We start from the raw sequence: 21,143 nt of genomic DNA, 5'->3' as shown, positions 1-21,143 counted from the left end.
CTAGGAAGCTTTTAAGTGTAGGATATTTCATTTGAAAATATATTCTGTAAAAAAACAATTGTTAACACAGATCTGTTGATTAAAAACTCAAAAGCAAGTTTGTCTTTCTCTGGCCCACAGCATATGCCATGACCTTCAGGATGTGCATCTTCCTTACAGAGATTCAGTGTGTATGTTGCTTTCTTGGAGATTTTTGAAAGTGCTTTTGGGTAGTAAGCACATTTTGGGCTTCGGTTAGTTTCTAGACTGTGTATCTGTTGCATTACATCAGCATTACTGCCTCAGTCTCCTAGAATCCCTTTTACTGATTCCATGTGCACGTCTCCCAGCTCTTGCACTCTCTACCTTCTTCAGAGGATACTTCTTTAGAGGACAGACAGCCCTGGGCCATGGAGCTGCTTCACCCACAGGTGCAAAGCGCCTGAAAGTGCTAAGGAGTTTACTTTCCCCTGGGGCGGCTGGTAGCCATGTCTGACTGGAGCAGAATATGAAAGCCCAACTCCTTCCTTAAGGGAGGAAAAATTCTAATATTCCTGTAAGAGTTTCTCCTGGAGCACATCCTTGATACATCACTTGCTCATGAATCCTGACTTCAGGTCTGCTTTTGGGGGAACCTGAGATCAGACAACATCTCCTCCTACACACACACACACACACACACACACAGAAGCATCACCTCAAAATATTTTTAAAGTGTTTAGTAGTTTGCAAACACATAGATCTTTCTAGTACACCTTGCTAGCTGGATATGGTGGATGTTACAGTAGATACAAATTTAAATTTTACGCACAGAGAATACTGTGGCTACCAAGGATGATAATGAAATAAGTGCTCTTACTAAATAAATAAAAGATTAATCGGTTATTTCTACAATGAAATAGATACTTACAAATGTTTTCCAATAAAATGGCTTTCAATAAATAAATAAATAAATAAATAAATAAATAAATACAGTTGGTTTTCAGTTAGATGTGGTTTCCTATTGAAAACTTCTGGAGACTCACAGATTACATAGATTTTTATCTTGATAATTATGCACAACCTATGTGAAAAGGGTATCAAGTCTATTAACCTATATTAAAAAATTTTAGTTTGATTGTTGCTAACATAATTCCCACAATTAAACCAATTGCTTAATGGAAAAACAATGATATCATAATTTTTTTTTTAGATATAAAACCTGCTTCATCGTCCTCATCCAGAAGTCACCCATGCTCTAGTTGCAGTGAAGATGAATCCACACTGGGGGAAAGGGAAGCCCACACTGAGAACAGTCCAAACAAAAGTTCCAGAAGTTCATCTTTTCAGGAGTCGAGTGAAAATGATGAGGCAGGAAAATCCTGCCTTCCAATTGAGGATTCCCAAGAAGTTGAAATTGAAGACCAAGAAATAATGACAGCAGATGTAGAAACCAAGCCTTTGCCAATAGAGGAATGCTTGGAGAATGTTCTTGAAGAAGAAATGGAGAAAGGAACCCAAGTGATTGCAGAGGGCATATCTGAGAAGTCCAGGGAACATGTTTCCAAGGAAGAAAAAGAAAAGGATAAAAGCAAGCTTTGGGAAGGAAGCACTGCTAAGGTGAAGGACAAAAAGGCAGGTCCCTATAGGGTGGAGAAAGGTGGTAAGTATGGCCATTGAGTTGACCTGCCATTGTTCCCATGCATGGAAGCTGATTTTGGTCATTGCATTCTGCCAAAGCTTGGGAAATACTATTGTGATAATGCCAGAGTCATTCAATTATTTTCTTATTTCTCTCTTAATCACATAATCATACATGTACACTCAGCTTGCTGTTTTTCTTCTATTGCGTTTTAAAAATTACTTGATAAACTTGTTTCCTATTTTCTGTAAATTCCTTCTTATGGTAATTCTCTTTCAAGAATCAAATAAAACACAATATGTGTCTGAAGGCAAGGGTATGTGTGGCTTTTTAGAGATTATTTAATACTAGGAATACTATTTGTTCTTAGCTATATATGCATATATATATATATATACACACACATATACGTACACACACACACACACACACACACACACAGCTAACATTGGTAGGTACTTCCTATGTGCCAGTTCTAAACACTTACATATATTAACTCATCTACTCCCCGTAATAGCCCAATATCCCCATAGTTAGGTTCTATTATCATCATCTCTTTTTTCATAGGTGACAAAATTATGTCTCAGAGAGGTTAAATAACTTGTCAAGGATTATGCAACTAATAAGAAGCATTCCTAGGATTTGAATTCAAGCACAGTGGTTCCATATTTTAAAGATTGTCTATTGTATCTGTGCAATAGGAATTTAAATTTAGATAAAAATATGAAAATTTCATAGAAAACCCCTAACTTTACTTTGAGTTCTTCTCTGAAACTGAGTAACTTCCTGACCCAGGGGTTCCTGAGTGAGTATGCAGCATAGTTCCATCTGACATGGGAAGAGTGGAGAGTGTCCCACAGTAATCAGGTCCCAGGACGTTAGACATGTGGAAAGTTTGATGTCTTTCTCAACTTTAGTAGGACAGGTAAGGGACCAAGTTGTGTCCTGTGGACAGCTGGACCTGCCAGATATTTGGCTTTCACACAGATCCTGTGGCCTGTAATTCTCTCTGTTCCCTGCTCCCTCTCATCTGTCTCCTTTGCCAACATAGTGGGCATTCTTCTTAATTCCAAGATAAAATCTGTGCTCATATTTTAGTATTACTAAAATTCATCTGCTTAAAACTTATGAATACTTTTAATGTTTCTAACATTTATAGGACCTTAAAAGCTGTAATGAAACCACTGTGGCCTACATATAGGAATTGAAGATGTTGAATAGTTATCTTTCAATTCAATCATTATCATTAATTTTCTACTATGTGCAGGACACCATGGTCAATAAGAAATGTGTAATGTGAAACAGAGGGTACCTGCCATGAAATGCTAAGGGGAAATCTTGGCACGCCAATAATTAGACAAAGGTCAGTAAGTAGTCATTTGTAAAACCAGAGAAGGTACAAATGCTATGGCATTTCAAAAGAAGGGGAAAGTCCCATTTGGTTAAGTACACCTTGAACGTTTTTGTGAAGGATTCTTTTGAGGAAAGCTTTAAAGGTTAGGTATGATTATTAAGATGGAATGGAGGACAATAAAAACATTTCACATGGTGTTATGTAGCAAATTTGAATAATTTTGGAATGAACAACTTGACAAACTTCCACCCACAGGCCAAATCTGGCCTACCACTTTTATTTTTTTCTTGTATTGTCAGTGAGCTAAGAATTTTTTTTTTTAATTTTAAAAATTTATTTATTTATTTGTTTAAGTAATCTCTACACTCAACGTTGGGGCTCAAACTCATGACCCCAAGATCAAGAGTCGCATGCTCCTCTGATTGAGCCAGCCAGGTGCCCCTAAAATTTTTAAATGGTTGGAAAAAATCAAAAGGATATTAATATGTAGTGACATAAAAATTCAATTCAATTCAAACTTCAGGGTCAGAAAATAAAGTTTTACTGCGACAGAGCCATGCTCATTTGTTATTAACGCTGCTTTTGCATTGCAAGGGCAGAGTTAAATCATTGCTGCAGAGACCGTATAGCCCACAAAGCCCTAAGAATTCACTGTCTGGCCCTAAATAGAAAAAGGTTGCCATCTTCTGCCCTGGGATTATAACACAGACCCCTGAGATTTTCAAAAGGATTTTTTCATATAAGAGTTAAGATTCTTGTTAAAATAATTTGAAACCCTTTTATAAAATAATTCAAGTCTTCAATCTTGGATTTCATTGCTCATTTCTGGAGCATACGATGTATAATCTAGGAAATTTGTACGATTTGACAAGCTGCTGCTCAAAAAAGGTAAAGATGTTAAAGTTCATTAGTAACATTGATGCTATTATTACTTCTTTTACCTCCATTTCAGGCAAATAGATTGTTTGCCTGCACTTGTGTACATAGACATCTTTTTGAAAAGTAAGATGCATATAATGCAGGCTGTATTTAGATGATGGATGGAATAGCAGAAACATTAGTCTAGGATTATGCCACTTGGAAGAAAGTGAGGTGGTTTATTTTTTTCCAGATGTGTGAAATAAAAAGTGTGTAGATTTATCTTAAATATTTTTCTTAAATATTATGAGAAGTGTGTACTCTTGATTTGATAACATCTATAATTCTAAAGCATTTTATTATCTTTTTATTTTTATTTATTTTTTTATAAACTCTTTGTAACGTTTTATTTATTTCTGAGACAGGGAGAGACAGAGCATGAACAGGGGAGGGTCAGAGAGAGGGAGACACAGAATCTGAAACAAGCTCCAGGCTCTGAGCTGTCAGCACAGAGCCCGACATGGGGCTCGAACTCCGGACCGCTAGATCATGACCTGAGCCAAAGTCGGCCACTTAACCGACTGAGCCACCCAGGCGCCCCTGTTATCTTTTTATTAAGGCAGGTTCAACACTAGATGGCAAGGTTTGTGACTTTTTTAATCTTTCTTAGGCTTTAACACATGTACTAAGACTCTCTGTTAGTGTTTATTTTTTATTAATAGCTTATGAAATAATAGTTAGAAAATGGAGAAGAGCAGATTTTTAAAAATGACCCATAGATTTAGCACACACACAGGAATTACTTTCAACATTTGGTCAGTTTCTAAACTTTGGGTTTACAAACTTACGTTGTCATATTTTTTATAAAATGTTTTATCTTGATTTTTATTATTGTTATACCATAAGCATTTTTATGTCATTATGTAATCTTTACAAATATGTTTCATGTCTGTGTGTTATCCCGTTTTGTGGTTTTCATATAATTTAATCATTACCCGATTATTGATATTTATATTTTTCCTATTTTCACTATTGTTAATAGGACTTTAGTATCTTATTACCTAGGGTAATTTAAAGCCTATAGTTATTTTCTGAGGATAGGTTCCAAAAAGTGTAATTTCTGGATTACATTTTAAGGCTTTTGATAAAATGTGTTTTTTACAAAAGCCTGGTTGAAAAGTTTAAACAATATGGGACAGAGAAAATGAAAAGAAAATGAAATGAAAGCTAGTTTTCCTTTTCTCCCTCTATTCTTTCCCATGCGACAGAGTCATAACTGTGGAGAATATTTTTTTAGGTCTGATTCCAGAAAAATTTCTCTCTATACACATATATAAATGAATGTATGTATTACATATATACATATATTATTTTTACATACAGATGGAAATGATACATTTTGTTTTACAACTTGCTTTTTTTTCACTTAGTACTGTGTCTTCAACATCTTTTCATATCATTGCACATAACTGTATTTTACTCTTATCTACTATACATAGTATTCCATCGTAGTGCTTATTTTATAACTTTGCAAATTTTCTTAAAAATATGTTGCCTTCTGCGCAAGAATGGGTAGATTTGTTCTATGACCCATCTTCCACAAAAGGACAAAATTTCTGGGTTATGGAGGCCCAGAGACAAAGATAATAAAGTAGGGTAGAAAATAAAACATTGATAGACTAAAAAAAAACAAAAACAAAAAACAGCCAAACAAAAAAACATGTAAAATGTTCAGAATGATGTAGAAGGATTAATACTATCAAAATTCAAGGATGTATAGATTATAACTTTTGGGTGCTGATGTTTTAAGTATATACAAGGAAATGATACAATGAATTTGTAAATACTTAAAATAACAGATTAAGAGAAGTCATAAATAGTCTCAAAGACCCTTACATGAATAAACATTCTAAGAAAATTTCAGATAAAATAAACTGGGTCCTGATTTGCTTGATGCCAAGCAAAGAGGTTATGGCTAATTCCTTTTTCTTAATTGAGCCTTCAGTTAGACGGCTCAGGGAGAGAGGGATGGAACCGAAGTTAATGCTTGAAGTGAAGGTCACACAGGTGACTATGCTGCAAAACACAGTTTATGTAAATTAGATTAGAAGGCGTGGTAAAGATTGAAATGTGTACTATTTTACTTAGATCTCTGATTAGAACCTTAGGTCAAAATGGGAGCTGAGGTAATGTGTAGAAGATTATCTCTCATGTTTGTATGGTGCCAAATTAATCATTTTCAACCAGATTTAGAATAAAAACCGTGATTATGTTAAGAATAGGTCTGTGGGCTATAAAAATTACATTCAGTTAATGATGTTTTGTAGTGTCCAAAGTAACACAACTTAATCTGAATTGTTTTTACCTAAAATCAAAGCAGTGGATAAAGTAGTAAAGTGCTATATTCAGTGCCTACGTACCTTTCAGATTGATAACGTAAAGTGATATTTTCCTTCTGTGTTATATCTCACATTATTAACTGGGCTTTGTCACCAAAAAATCAGATGAATTGATATAAAAGATGTGTTATATGCAGTGAAGTGGGTAAAGTGAAAGATTATAATTGCTAGCTACAATGAGATAGTGTCCTTGGGAAGTAATTCAATATGATAGGGCACAGTGTTATTTTTATGTGTTATTTTTCTCTGTTATTTTCAGTTTAAGCTGTATTAATGCATTATGACACGATCTTTGTTTTATGTTGTAATGGTGGAACAATTAAGGTAGATTAATTTGTGAGGTTAATATAATTTATACATCACGAATATAAATAAAATATTAAGAATAGAGTACTGTAATATAAAGTAAAATATATATTTATATGTAAATGGGAAGATGTCATAGTGCTTGGCTAGGAAATATAAACCTAAATAATGTTATGGCTAAAGTAATATTCAGTTTGATCATCATGCAGGCAAGTTAGATGGTCCTGATGAGAGAACAAGACAATCATGTGTTATGATTTGTAGTCCAAATACCATTTCTGGATGAATTGTGAAAGCACACAGTTATTTGTTCCAATAGATTTCGTCTGCCAGTAAATATGTTTTGGTTATCTGCTTTATGCCACACTGTTCTTGGTGTGAACATCATCAAGTCCCTGCCCGTATCAGAGTTTATGTTGTAGTGAGAGATATACCTGAGAAGTAAAAAATTAACAAGTAATGAGGTATCCTGGACTAAGTGTAGAAGAAAAATAAATCAGGGGAAGAGGGCAGAGTAATGGTTTGAGAAAGGGGTGGTCGTCTGAAGAAAGAGCACAGGAAGCAGAGGGAATAACAAATTGAAACTCTAAATATGGGGAGCATAGTTGCTGAGTGAAGGGTCCGGAAAGGAGGCTGGTGTGACAGGATCAGAATGGGAGAGACAGAAAGTGGGGGAAGATGATGGGGGTAAGGTGGGGGGGGGGGGAGGAAACTTGTATGCCAAAGGGAGGATTTTATTCTGAGGTAGGAAACCACTGGAAAAGTCTTAGCATACAGATGCCATGATCTGGAAGTTTTAGAAAGATTATTCTAGCTACTGTGTGGAAGACAGACTTTAGCTCTCTGCAGCTGTTATCTCCGAACAGCTGTGGTCTTGAGTTTGTAATTAATCCTGGGTTTGTGTGGGCCATGTTTCAATGCCGGAGGTAACACAGGAGCATCTTTACTGTGTAGGTAGATGGTGTTAGTCATGAAGTTTGTCATGGTGACTAGCTGGGAACGTAATTGATTGGCCACGCAAAGAACGATTGAAACACACGGATGGTATTCAAGGTGACCCAGAACTTGGGATAAACTTGGATATGTCTTCACTTTGCCTTTATGGACTTCATACCTTCTTAAAATTAAGATGAGAAGTTCTTAGCAAAACTTTCTCCTGCTACTGAAATGTTCAGGATTATTAGCATTTTTTCAGATCGGATCAGTTTATTTTGTTTCAAAACAAGCAGAGAAGAAGGAATGTATTTAGAAAGCTTGCCTACTAATAGTGAAAACTCTATTCTTGTCACCACTTTTCAATTACAAAATTATCAAATATAGAAATAATTGGAGGAGATTGTGGCATTGTTGGCAAAGCATGGGGACATACGGCCTTTCATCATTATAGGTGAAGTTGTTAGTTTTGATACCTCATTTTTTGAAGAACATATAAAAAACATGTATCAAAGCTTCTAAAAATATGCTCTTTGAGCCAGCAATTCCAATTCCAAGAATTTGCCTTAAGGGAATAGTCAGAAAAAAATACAAAAATGATTATAAGTGGTATTTAAAATAGCTTTCTAATCACATGCACACACACACGCACAAATAGAAATAACTCAAAATTTAACAGCAGGCAGTTGGTTAACCAAATTTTTTTAATGTTTTATTTCTTTTTGAGGGAGAGAGAGAGAGAGAGACAGAATGAGCTGGGGAGGGGCAGAGAGAGGGAGACAGAATCTGCAGCAGGCTCCAGGCTCTGAGCTATCAGCACAGAGCCCGATGCTCGAGCCCACGGGGCTCGAACTCGTGAACCACTAGATCATGACCTGAGCTGAAGTCGCCGCTTAAACAGTGTAGCCACCCAGGCACCCCTGGTTAGCCAAATTTTAGTAAAAACTTATTAGAACATTCTATGCAGTTACTGAAGAATCTTTTTTTATTTGATGATATGTGGAAATAGTCACAATACATTGGTAAATGAATAAAATGGGGTAAAAATGCTATCTATACTAAGAGGAGGCTAAAAAAATACATAGATTCACCCATATGTTAACTAGTAGTTCTGAATGGTGAAACTAGGATATTTTTTTAATGTCTTATTTATTTTCAAAAGAGAGAGAGAGAGAGAGAGAGAGAGAGAACATGAGTGGGGGAGGGGCAGAGAGAGACAAAGACACAGAACCCACTCTTTTTAATCCACCTAAAAAAATTTTTTTTAATGTTTATTCATTCTTGAGAGGGAGAGACAGAGCGTGAGCAGGGGAGGGGCAGAGAGAGAGGGAGACGCAGAATCTGAAGCATGTTCCAGGCTCTGAGCTGTCAGCACAGAGTGCAATGCAAGGCTCGAACTCACAAACTGCGAGATCATGACCTGACTGGAAGTCAGATGCTTAACTGACTGAGCCACACAGGCGCCCCTTTTTTTTTTTCTTTTTGGTACTTCATAGTCTTTTAAGGTTTTAGGTAAGAATATTTCCCTAGTTAAGGAAAGTATTGTATATATTATTTTAAAATGTTTTCATAATGAAAAACCTCACATTATCAGATAATAATATTTTGGTATTTAAAAAACATCTTAAAATATTCTACATCATTTGAGTGGAAAAGGTGCTTTTCTAAGAAATTCTCTGTGTGAGCCTCTTCTATTTTGCTATGAAGGCTATGAGAACTGACAGTTACCTTTGCTTTTAATGGTCATCTTTAGAGAGAGGGAAGGAGAGGAGCCTCGGGGGGTGAAGAGCTAAGTAGTTAAGGACACAAAGTGATGTGTCACATTGCTGGTGCCAGGGATCAGCGTGCACAGTCCTTTCCTCTGTGTAGAAACCCTCAAGGTTAGACCTTGGCCAAGTTCTTGCTTTTAAGTTTCAGTTTCAGAACATCTGAGGAAAAAATGACCAAGTGAGGCCTTTTCTGGTCTCATACCTAATAAGTCCTTGATGCTCAGGCCAGGGTCCCATTCTTGCTAAATCTGAAGCAGGCATCACCTAACTATACATCTACTTCCAAAAGCCTTCTCATCTACTTCCAAAGCCTAACCCTCCAGGGGCAAGCCAGCAGACGTGGCCAGGTGCTGATGACAGTCCTGAGACAGAGTGACTACATGCTTCACTGTCCATTCTGAGTGAGTTGTCATTTCCACATTATGCTAATACCTTTTGGCTTCTTAGAATAGTCTTTGGTTCAATAGTTGTTAATTGTGTATTTTAATCATTGTTTTTTATTATTATTATTGTAAACCATATTTCTTTAAAAAATTTTATTGAGGTATAATTGATGCGCATTATATTATTTTAGGTGTACAACCTAATGACTCCATATTTATATAATAAACCATATTCCTTTATAGTCTACAGGTTACATAGAAAAAAACCCAGATGTCTCATTGGCTCTGATGAAACAAAGCTTCAAGTAATTGCTATGAAATCAGACTTGCTCCCATCCTCCTGTCCCACCGTCTTTGGGATTTCTATTTAAGAAATCAGCCAAGCAAATTTATACACAAGGACATAAAACACTGCTTATTTAAACTCATTAGTTATATACTGTTAACATTATTATAGTGGGCAAGATGATATTTAGCTTATATGTACTATGTTCCTAAAATAAAGATTGACTTGATAACAAACCCAACTATAATCAAATTGTCATGAGTTGATGTCATCTCTAAACTATATTGTTGTAAAAAAACTTTTTTATTTGGCATACTGGATGAATGAGGAAAATTGATGTTCAAAAAATTTTTAAACAGAATACATATTTGAACTATTTGATGCACCTATTTTCACTTTCATGCTTGTTCTCTTAAGATTAATAAAGTTAAGTCATCCCATTTTTCCCCCCAAAAGCCACATGACACAGACATTTCATTATTTGCTTCCAAACACATATGGATCAGTAAGTAACTACCCCTTAGCAATTCACCTTAAGGTGAGCAAGAGACCACATTCTAATTCTGTTCTTGAAGTATAGTCTTTGGGTCAATTGAATCAGAATACGTAAGAGGAAAGAAAGAGAAAAAGTAAGAAAGAAAAGAGGGAAGGAAAGGAGAGAGGAAGGGAGGGAGGGGGAGAAAGAGAAAGAGAAATATAGATATAGAGGGAGGGAGGAGGGGAGAGAAGAAGGAAAGGGTATTTTGGAGATAGGTTCTTATCTGGGAGGGCAGATCTAGGTCTAGTGTTATTCCAGTGAGCTTTAATTAACCAGAAGGTGGCATAATGGTAGATGTCAGGGATTTAGGAACATGGATCATCAGATGATAGGCAAGGGATGTAGACAGGAACATGTCAGAAGCTAAAGACAATTGATATTACAGTGTTGCCTAGAATCCTACCAGATGGGGTGGTTATACTTATAATAGACATGCTCATCAACATCATAGCTATTATTTATTAAATGCTTAGGCACCTGCTAATAAGTGAAAGATAAGCATGCTCTACATATATTACTTTTTAAATCTTTCCAATAACCACTGAGTAGGTATCTTTTTTGACAGATGGGTAAACTGAGGCTTAGGCTTAAGTCAAAGAACTTACCGAAGGTAACACAGTTAGTATGGAATATGGGACTTGAACTTAGGTTGTTGTGTTTCTGAAGTTCCATGACTAGTAATCAGCTGCAGATAACAGGAATTTCTACAACAGCTTTTATTGTCAAATATATAGGAATCATGCAATAGCCTTTTTTGCTCTGTCCACATGGAGCGAGTATTGGGGTCAAATCACTAAAATCTAATGGATGAAATGTTCATGGTTTAGTCAGCTCTGGTAGTTTCAGCAATTTCAAAGAGCAGTGATGATTGGTGTTATAAAAGCCATAACACGTATTTCTAGAAAGGAAAAGGCAACTAAACCTCTTTTTAAATCTTTTCATTGCATGTGCATTTGCCAAATCTGTCACTGCTTCTGGCTATTGTCTTTTTTGTTTGAAGTACTTCTTTGCATGGATTTCTGTACTTCATGATCTTCCATTGTGCTTTTGAAATTACGGCTTGGAAGCTATTTAATCTTAATAGATTTTAAAAACAAGGTCACATTTTAATGTGAATGCTTTAAAATTAACCCCACTTGTTGAAATGATATGAAATAGCTCAGCAATGTTCCCATGACCTGTTTTTATGCCTTTTGATATCTCATGTGATCTCCAATCAGTTGGGCAGATTGTAGCAGAAGCTGTGGAACCTGGCTGCCACTGTCACTCTGACACTGAGCCTGGTGTTAGCAGCACAGACGAGGAGGAGAAGCACTGGAGGAAGCCAGAGATTGACACAAGTGCAGGTAAGGGCACATCATTACCTAGGAAAGACCTTTAGAAATCCTCTGCAAGACAGCCTCGTTTCCATCTTTCATCTTCCGACCCTTGCTTCCTCCTTCTTCCACCTTTATTTTCTTTTCAACTAATGAATTTGATGGCAGGAGGTGGTTGAGAGGCCTTAGGGGAGCTTTAAAGCTGACATCAGATATGAAGGTTATTATTCTTTTTTGAATGCATTAGTGCCTAGCTTGGAGGGAAAAAAGACTTTAGATTATAAAACAAAATATTGGTAGGGATTTTCAGATCAGTCTTATTTCGTAGTTGGCCTCCCAGTCAGTTGACTAGAGAGGAAGATTTGCCTAACTGACCCACTGGAGACCCGGAGAGCCAAGGCACATTTCATAATGGTTTATTTGAACTCCTTATTTTTTAAAATTGGGGAAGAATTTGTTGCCATCAGCATATGACTTGGCTCTTGGTGGTGAGTATTCCAGCTGCAAGATTTCCAATTAGAGTGACTCAACACACCATGACTCCTATGCATTGGGGCAAACATCCCATGTCCTTGAAATCAGGTTTCCCCATATTTAGTAGCAGGCTTTTTAAAACCACCCTGATTTGAATTTATGTATGTATATATAGGGGGAGGGGTTATTCATTTCATTCATCCTATGGTCACATTACCCCCACTTCTAATTTTTGAATATTTCTTTGAGAGAGAGAGAGAGAGAGAGAGAGCATGAGCGGGGGAGGGGCAGAGAGCGAGGGAGACACAGAATCCAAAGCAGGCTCCAGTCTCTGAGCTGTCAGCACAGAGATCATGACCTGAGCCCAAGTCAGACACTCAACCGACTGAGCCACCCAGGCGCCCTCCCTCTCCCCTCCCCCCCCCACTTCTAATTTTTAATGACAGTTGTTAAGCACTGTGAGGTTATTTGGGATTTTACCCCATTTTCAAGCAAACAAGTTTGCCAGCCATGGTTTCATGGTGCTAGCAGAAGACACAAGTCTCCTGGGTCAGAGAAAAAGGACATTATTACTCACAATAAATGGTAGCAAGGATATTTGCACATATGCCGGTTCCCTGAGCTCCAGTTCCCCCTGAGTAATGTGGAGAGGGCCAGTGATGCTTGAACATACAGCAGACAAGTTATAGGAGAAGGAGCCCGAGGGCTTAGAGAATTCAAATCCTTTGTGGTGGGCATTCCACCAGAGGTGTTCCAATATACTCACAGATATTCTGCAAGGTGGGCCTGGCAGTTGTTCTTGATCAACTCTGATTCAAGCAAGAAAATTTGGTTTATTGTAAGCAGTGGAAGAGGAGTGTGGAAGACTCGGCAGGGCTTCCTGTGTGCCAGAAACTATGCTAAGCATTTTATGGTTTACTATCACAAGGATACTGTGAGTCAAGCATTTCTATTCCCATTTTATGGATAGAAGAATGAAGGCTTAGAGAGGTATTGTTTCCTAAGTTCACACACATAGAAGTGGCAGAGCTGATGTTCTCGTCCAGATCTATCTGACCCTGAAGTCCACACTCATTCCACTAAATCAAATTGCCTCTGTTTATGAATATTGCTTGCTCTCTTATATTCCTTTCCCCCTAAAAGTCCATGATGTTACTATCCAAAAACATGTCATGTTTTCATACTGATACTTCTTAGAAGGATTTCAATTATTTTCTCTCTCTTACCTCAGGAATGTCATGTCTGACTCCCCCGTGGTGTTCGTGTTCATATAATAGCTCAGCTGGATGCCATTAGCCCTTTCTCTCCCAGAATTTAGGCACAGTATATTATTATATGGTGGCTAGGCAGTTTTATTCCCCCATTTTCCTTAATGTTCTTTAATTAATCCATAAATTTAAAGGCTAGCTTAGCAAAACAGAGAATTTTATTTAAATGTTTTTCATAACTGACTTATTCATATACTTTCATGCAAGAATTTGAATAGCAACAAATATACTATTAAAGAGACTTGACACACTTTGTTTTAATTTAATTTTTTTAAATCCAGTAATAATCTATAATGAGATACAATGGACCAATGAAATGAAATATGAATAATGAAATAAAATTTAGGTGAATTGGCTACGTGTTCTCTGAATGAACATTTGGCTCTACATTTCCCTCTGGCAGCTTTTAGGTACAATTTAGTAAATAACTGCTGTGACATGCTGAGGACCACCTATAAAAGTCAGCACCAACCCTACTGACAGGCCTGAAATTTCTGTTACTTCTTTGAAAGAAGACATCAAAAGTTACCTTCCAAATATGTTTTTAAGGGGAATGTAATATCAGCTATCACTGCCTTACTTCAAAATGGCTTATTGTAATAGCTGCAAGAGACCAAGGAAATGCCACAAAGGACAGCTGTGTTTTGTGTTAGGAAATGGAATAAGACAGTCCTGAATGGGGTATCAGAATAGGGAAGAAGATCAGGGCTTTAGGTTTCTGGAAGATTGTTGGCAGTGGGGTGGGGGGTGGGGATTAGATGGCTAACCAAAAAGCCAAGCAATAAAAAATATGAGGAAGACACATGTGCCCACTTTATAAGTTTATATAATTTGGAGGTTGACACACTGGTGTGATAACCTATAGTATCTAGTCCAGGGGCCTCTATAAATGAAAAAGATTAGATTGATGGCGAAATTATTAAGATGACCATTTTAGAAATTCTTATCTCCCTAAGTATTATTCTACAGATGAAAAATTTAAATGCTTTGGGTATTTGGCATGGCATACCTTTATTTATTTTGCGTGGGTCATTTCAACAGAAATGCATGTATTTGTTAAATAGTAAGAAATGTATTTGAAGCTTTTAAGAAACATACTGAACTTACATTTATTGAAGTATGATGGCTAGTACACCCAGATTTGCCAGGGAATTATGGATGAGAACTTATGAAATAACTTCAAGAAGGTTATTTATGTTGAAATTTGTCCCAGACTACAAAGTCCTGTCTTGTTCTGTGATCCTGTTTTGCCAAAGGCAAATCAGTTTCTGAACTTAGATGGGAGGTATCCTGACCTATAATACAAATTGGTGTCTTTAGTAAAAAGTCTTACCTTGAGCTATAAAGTTATTTGATGACTAAATCTAGATATAGTAGCTTTAAAATGTGGGAGTAATGTGTGGGATAATAATCAGCTCACACTGTATTTTTGTGATTGTGTTGCCGAATGCCCACACGAGTACAAGAAACACAGGCCGAGGACAGGCATATTATGATGCTATAGGGAACAATGATTTCTAAGAAATGAAATACTATTTTTCTAATTGTGTATTTTTCTGCAAGTCCTAATATTTCAAATGAAAGTAGGAGGTGTGTGTGTGTGTGTGCAGGGGTGTGTGTGTGCATGAGAGAGAGAGATTACTGTAAGATATGGGGGTTTTGTTTATTTTTAACATTTCTGATATTCAATTTTCCTTTAATATCAATGTGTCCATTAAATTGATAGCACTTCTTTTCATCACGAAGAGCCATTATTTAACCATGGTGCATGATGTAGTCGATGGCATCCTAGAATCGAGGAAATGTTTTATATATATCAGTGGCTCCTTGATATTATATATATATATCTCATGTATGATTATACAGAATCTCTCTTCCCTGTGCACTTTGATTAAAACAACCTTGCTTTCTAACCTTATTTTGCAGCACTGAATAGGAATTTTGTGTTGGAGGAAAGGGTACCACTCAACTCAAACAAGGAATCCAATCAAGTTGTTTCGGAAGTGGACACACTGGAGAAGAAAGAGGCAGTGGAGGAAGCTGAACTTGCCCAGCACAGGGATGTGGACACAATAGAAGGGAAAGGGGATGCAGCACGGTGGGGAACAGCTGGGATTAATGAGGTTCCCTTGGGGGAGTGGAAGCCAACAGCAGAGCAGCCAGCCTTAGTAGAAGAGTTTACAGAGGAAAGAGGGATCCCTCAGGGCATAACTCGTGGAGCTGAGGCAGAAGCAGAAGGGGATAAGAGGCTGGGTAAAGAGGAGGTAAGCCCCAGGGGGAAAGAAGCAGCTGGAGCCTCTGGAGGTCTGCATGAAGGTCAGGATGAGGCTCCTGAAGGGGGGGCCTTGCTGCCTACAGTGCTAGAGACAGAGAAGGTGGCTGCTAAAGAGGAGCAGGGCTCGGAGAAGACAGTGTTTGCAAGCCAGGCAGCAGCTGTGAACTTAGAGTGTGTGCAGGAGGCAGCAGCCCCGAGGGAGGCAGTGACAGCGGAAATGAGAGAGGCTGAGAGAGGGGAGGCCGTGAGTGAGGCAGGGCCTGAAAAGCCTGATGTGATGAACAGTGAAGAGGAAGCATCTACAGAGGTAGAGGACTTGGGAGCCATGGAAGATGCTGCATCTGAGAGAGAGGATGGTTCAGAAGAGGCAGTGCTTGGGGGAGAAGAACCAGCCAAAGAAAGGAAGGTAGTTATGGGAAGGCAGACACCCTTGAGCTCCTCAACTTCTGAGAAGGCTGAGGCTCCCCAGATGGGAGTTTTGGAGGACAGCCTGGAAGAGCTTTGTCAGGAAGATGCTGAAAGGGAGGAGGTTGAGACTGAGCCAGAATCTAATAAAGAAGATGACAGGAAAGAAATGTTACCCAAGGAATTAGGTGTAGCGAGAGAGAAGAGGAAAATTGAGAGGCCAGAGGAACCTCTGGAGGAAACTGAATCTGAGAGCGGAGAGGTGAGGAGGGCAAATGCACATCAGGGTGAAGACATTTTAGAAGAAGAGCAAAACTTTAAAGGGGAAGAGCAGGGAACCGCGAAGGAAGTGACACCTGAGGAAGAGACACAAGTCCCCCCAGTTGAAATGGAGTGTGATGCTGAGGGTGAGGCACCCATGGGGGCATCTGAATCACTTGGAGACACAGGGCCGCAAGGAGGAGATTCACTGAGAGAGACAGAGGTGACCATGTTTGAAGCGGCACCCGCAGATGAAAAGTCACTGGAAGACACAACAGCTCTGAGGAGAGAGGAAGGAGGGGAAAGACTGAGGGAAGCCCAGGACCCAGAGCCCAAAGACAGAGCAGAGCTGCTCCCCCAGGAGGACGGGGCTCCCTCAGGGCAGAACCAGGGGCCAGGCCCTGAAGGGGAGGGGGTGTTAGGAGCTCCTGAAACTGAGCTAGTGGGAAAGGGGCAGGTGCCCCATGTGATGACCACAGCTACAGGTGAGGCCCAGGAGTGTGCAGCCAAAGATCAAGATAGCCTGGCAGGATTGGAAGGCGGGGATAAGGAAGGGCCCGTGCAGGGGCAGCAAGGAGCCGGGGTCACAGTGATGACCCAAGGTGTTTCTGAGGAAGACTGCATGAAGGCAGAAAAGCTGAGTGAAGAAGCTATGGGTGGGGACCCAGAAGAGGAGGCTAATGAAGAGTGCCCCCTGGGGACAGGAGTGATGGCCAATGGGGACACAGACGGGGCTGGGAGTTTGCAAGGGGGAGTGGCGGTCGCTGATGAAGATCTCCACCCAAGGGAAGCGGCAGGAACGGCCACCGAGGAGAAGAGGGAGGTGTTGGCAGATGTGAAGACGGCTGAGGGGAAAACAGAGGCAAATAAAGCCTCCTCCTTGTCAGATGTTGCTGGCAAGGGGCCTCGGCACGAAGTGGATGACTTACCGGGGAAAATGGCAGCTGCAGAGAAGGTGGAAGTGGTAGAGGAAACAGCGCTGGGCAGGGGGGAGGTGGCGGCCGTGGAGATGGTGACAGGGACCTGGGTGGGGGCTCCACGAGACCCTTCGGATCCCGGAGGGAAGGCCCCACAGCTAGGGCAGGATCCAGAGGGCGGGGGACTTGATCCCACGCAGGGAGTGGAGTCGGTGGGCGCCGAGGCAGGCCTGGAGGGCTGTGCCAGGGAGCAGGAGTTGGGTGCAGCTAAGGAATTCAGCCTGAGAATGTCCCCAGGGAGGGAGTCAGAGCCTGGGAGAGAGAGTCTACAGGGGGTGGAAACACTCCCTGCAAAGCCTGATTGCCCTGAAACCCAAGAGAAGCAAGCAGTTTACAGTGCAGAGAGAGAAAGAGAAAGTGAGAACGCAGATGTCTCCCTGAGCAACATGAAGGCCTAAGAGACTTTGTGGCAGAAGGTGAGTTTAAGCCTGCTCTGTTCGCAGGACTAAACAGATACCCCACCTGAGGTCCCCTGCTCTCCCCGCGGGCTCAAAGCCTCATCAGTCCTTGCACGCAGCTGCACACAGCGGCTTCACTTCTGTGCTGCTTAACCCTAAGCCCAGGAGGACAGAGGCTGGGTAAGTCCCAGGTGGAGCCAACATGCACCCCCGGCCCATTTCTACTCCTTTTGCCCCTGAGTCACACTCGGCTCTGCGGGCACAACTCTCTGCAGTGGTGAAATCCGTGGCTCCTTTTCGGGGCTCCAGAGATGAAATCAAGAGAATGGGCCACAGGGATGTACCACAGACAAAAAGAATCACTCTCTATTCCCGAATTCATTTCCCTTTTAGTGGTTAAAAGGATGGCTGTGATTATTTGCCTTGCGATGGGCTCTCTGCCTTCATTTCTGCAGCTTTCGTGAAGTTTAATATAGATATTACATAAATTATAAAATATATGATGATATTAAAAATATATACAAATTATGAAAACATGTAAAATATTGAAGATTGTAACTAAAGGCCAAAAATATTTTTTTAGCATTTCCTGCATTCCTGCTAATTCCTTGATGCCCTCATGTCCTTAAGTGCCTGTTTCTACTACCCTGAGTGATTTTACTCATAGTTCTATCCTTTTTATTATTTTTCAGGATATTTCAAAGATGTCTTCCAGAAGACTGAAAGAGTGGGGAAAGATGCACCCAATCGTCTCACTAGAACTTTAGATTTTATCTTAAAAAAAAAAGAAATCATTGTGCTTGTCTGAGCTGGTTCCCAATCTGGCAGTGCTGGTCAGTAGCATGGTGAACACCTTGAGAATAGCTGAGTAGATCTGTAGGACCCTCTCTAGGGGCACTGGTTCCTAATGGAGGGCGGTGAGGCTGTTACGTATTCAACATGGCTAACGTGTCTCTGTTCCAACCAAACTGATGGTTCTCACGTGTTTGAGTTTTACCAAAGAGCACCTGAAAGGCTCAGTCCTCACATCTGTTTAAATTCCTTTTTATTTCTAATCAAATATTAGTCCCAGTTTCAAACATCAGAGTTTTATTTCAAGTCCGTGGCTTGGGGCGTTAATGATTTGTGAGAATGAGCTCTAAAGGTCCTTCCTTGAACACTCAGTACTAGGATTGCTCTAACCCTGTAAATCCTCCCAGGAAGGGATTCTATGGCATATATATTCACTTACATTTAGGAATAGTCATTCATCCTATTTATACCAGAAGGGTAAAGTGGCAATCTTATTTCAAAATGCCCTTTGTTTTTGTGTGTGTGGGTTTCTGTACTTCTGCTTTCTGAGGTAGACATAAATGCTTGTGGCATTTTGTCCCTGGGGGCCTTATTTATAGGTCCATTCAAATTTAAATCAAAGTAATAAATAATTTAGCTGACTGAAATGAGTAGCAATAATTATAGCAGGTAAACAGTGCACATGAGCACATACACCAACATTCTAAACTCTAGATTCTTTGGTTGATGTCATTTGATGGAAAAGAAACTTGGATTAAATTAATGCGCTGCTCACCTTCCCAAGTTCTGTTATTTCAAACCTGTGAACTAACCTTGCAGGGCATTGTAAATCAACAGTCAGAATCACTTTCCAAATTACCCCTTGATATTACTAGAAGTAGTTGTGCATCAGCGTGCCTACTGGAGATTTCGATTTCCTTGAAGACATCTTTGTTCATATAGCAGTACCCTAAAGGGTACATATGTTTGGCCATCTTTTCTCACATGAGGAGGTGAAACAAAATTTCCTAAAGCGGTGATTCTCCAGCTGGAGTACACATTAGACTTGCGTGGAGTACTTTCATGAACGATTCAACCCCTGGCCCCCTTCCCCAGAGATTTGGATTTAATTAGTTTTAGATGGGTGTCGACGTCAGCTGTTTTGTTTTTTGGGTTTTTTTGTTTGTTTTTGAAATTCAGTTGATTCTACTGTGGAGCTAAAATTGAGAAGAGCTGCTCTTAATCATCATATAATCTATGCTGGCTGCGCTACACTCTGTGTCCCTAGGGGCCAGGCATAGTATCTTTTTAGGTATGTTTCATTTTAATAAAGGAGCTGTTGAATGATCAAAGCTATAATGGACCGTGGTTCTAAAAATGTGGTCCCTTGATCAGGATATCAGCATCACCTGGTACTGTTCCAAATACTAATTCCCGCCCTCATCTCACACCTATTAAATTGGAAACTCTGTGGCTGGGGCTTCGCAGTGGTGTTTTAACAAGCCCTCCAGGTAATTCTGATGTACTCTAAAGTCTGGAAACTGCTGTTGTGGACTATGGATTGTACCGAGGATTAGTCTCAGTTGGAAAATGGATTGCAGAAGCATTGTGAACTTTCTCTCTTTGTCTCTCTCTTTCTTTTTCTGTCTATTTCTCTTCCTTTCTCTAGGAAAGGGCACTCACTATAAAAGTGATGGATTCATATTAAGCTCAATTTTATTATGGCTGCAATGATGTGTTTATGAGGTCTTTCAGCCCCATCCCCCATTGAGGCTTGAACATCAGCCATAGCATACCATAGATCTCCATCGTCTGTCTTAAGTTTTATGAGTGGGTTTCATCTACATTATATCCAATTCCATTTATTACTGAGCTGCATTACTGTGGAGCTCTACAGTATTTTTTCCTGATCTCAACCTGAATGCCACAGAGCACTGTGAATACATAGCACCTTATGGGAAAGATTGTAAACTTGTTAATTCCATTGAAGAATGAGTTTTGTACAATGTGCTAAATGGAAATTGCATTGAATTATTTTTATATTTAACACATTCCGTCAAAACATTCTGCAACATAATTCTACAATCTGCATGTGGGTTTAAGTGTGAAATTCAGTGTTGTGATATTTTGATTAAATGAATTAATTCTTTCTCTGCAAATACTATGTTGATAAAACTGTATGTGAAACTGAACTGATTTTTCCCCTAGTTTCATCATTAAAAGCATAAACAAACTATATGTTTACAGATAAGACATGTGAATGATTCTTTATCAATAAGATTAGACTTTGAACATCTTCTTTGTCCTTTCATTACAAAGTTTAGACTCCATAAAGCAGAGAAAATTAGTTTATTGAGCTGTTTATATTGACTGTCTATATTCAAACATGTCTTTCATATACATGAGATAATATTAGGAAAATTATCACCATTTCATAAATAAGTAAATAAAAGCTCAAAATCATGTTCTTGTCTAAAATCATGGTCGGTCTCAGGTCTTCTGACCCCAAACACTGATGTTTTTCATCTCTCACAGTATCTTCTAGGAAGAGATGTTTTAATAGATACTAAGA

The 21,143-nt window shown here is 39.2% G+C and overlaps 1 protein-coding gene across 9 annotated transcripts in view; it reads left to right on the top strand.

The window, feature by feature from the left end:
- Positions 1–20,804, top strand: part of ERICH3 (glutamate rich 3) — a 106,220-nt gene extending 85,416 nt beyond the window's left edge. For all 9 annotated transcript variants that reach the window (XM_027058856.2, XM_027058854.2, XM_027058855.2 and 6 more), the window contains 4 exons: positions 1,172–1,621; positions 11,647–11,772; positions 15,411–17,818; positions 18,493–20,804. In XM_027058856.2, the coding sequence (XP_026914657.2) occupies positions 1,172–1,621; positions 11,647–11,772; positions 15,411–17,800 (2,966 nt within the window). In that variant the 3' untranslated portion in view covers positions 17,801–17,818; positions 18,493–20,804. The remainder of the gene's footprint in view (positions 1–1,171; positions 1,622–11,646; positions 11,773–15,410; positions 17,819–18,492) is intronic.
- The last annotated feature ends 339 nt before the right edge of the window (positions 20,805–21,143 follow it).

Source organism: Acinonyx jubatus, chromosome C1, assembly GCF_027475565.1.
Source record: "Acinonyx jubatus isolate Ajub_Pintada_27869175 chromosome C1, VMU_Ajub_asm_v1.0, whole genome shotgun sequence".
NCBI classification, from domain to species: domain Eukaryota; kingdom Metazoa; phylum Chordata; class Mammalia; order Carnivora; family Felidae; genus Acinonyx; species Acinonyx jubatus.
The sequence above is the reverse complement of the archived record's forward strand: the minus strand, read 5'-3'. Positions and strand labels throughout refer to the sequence as shown.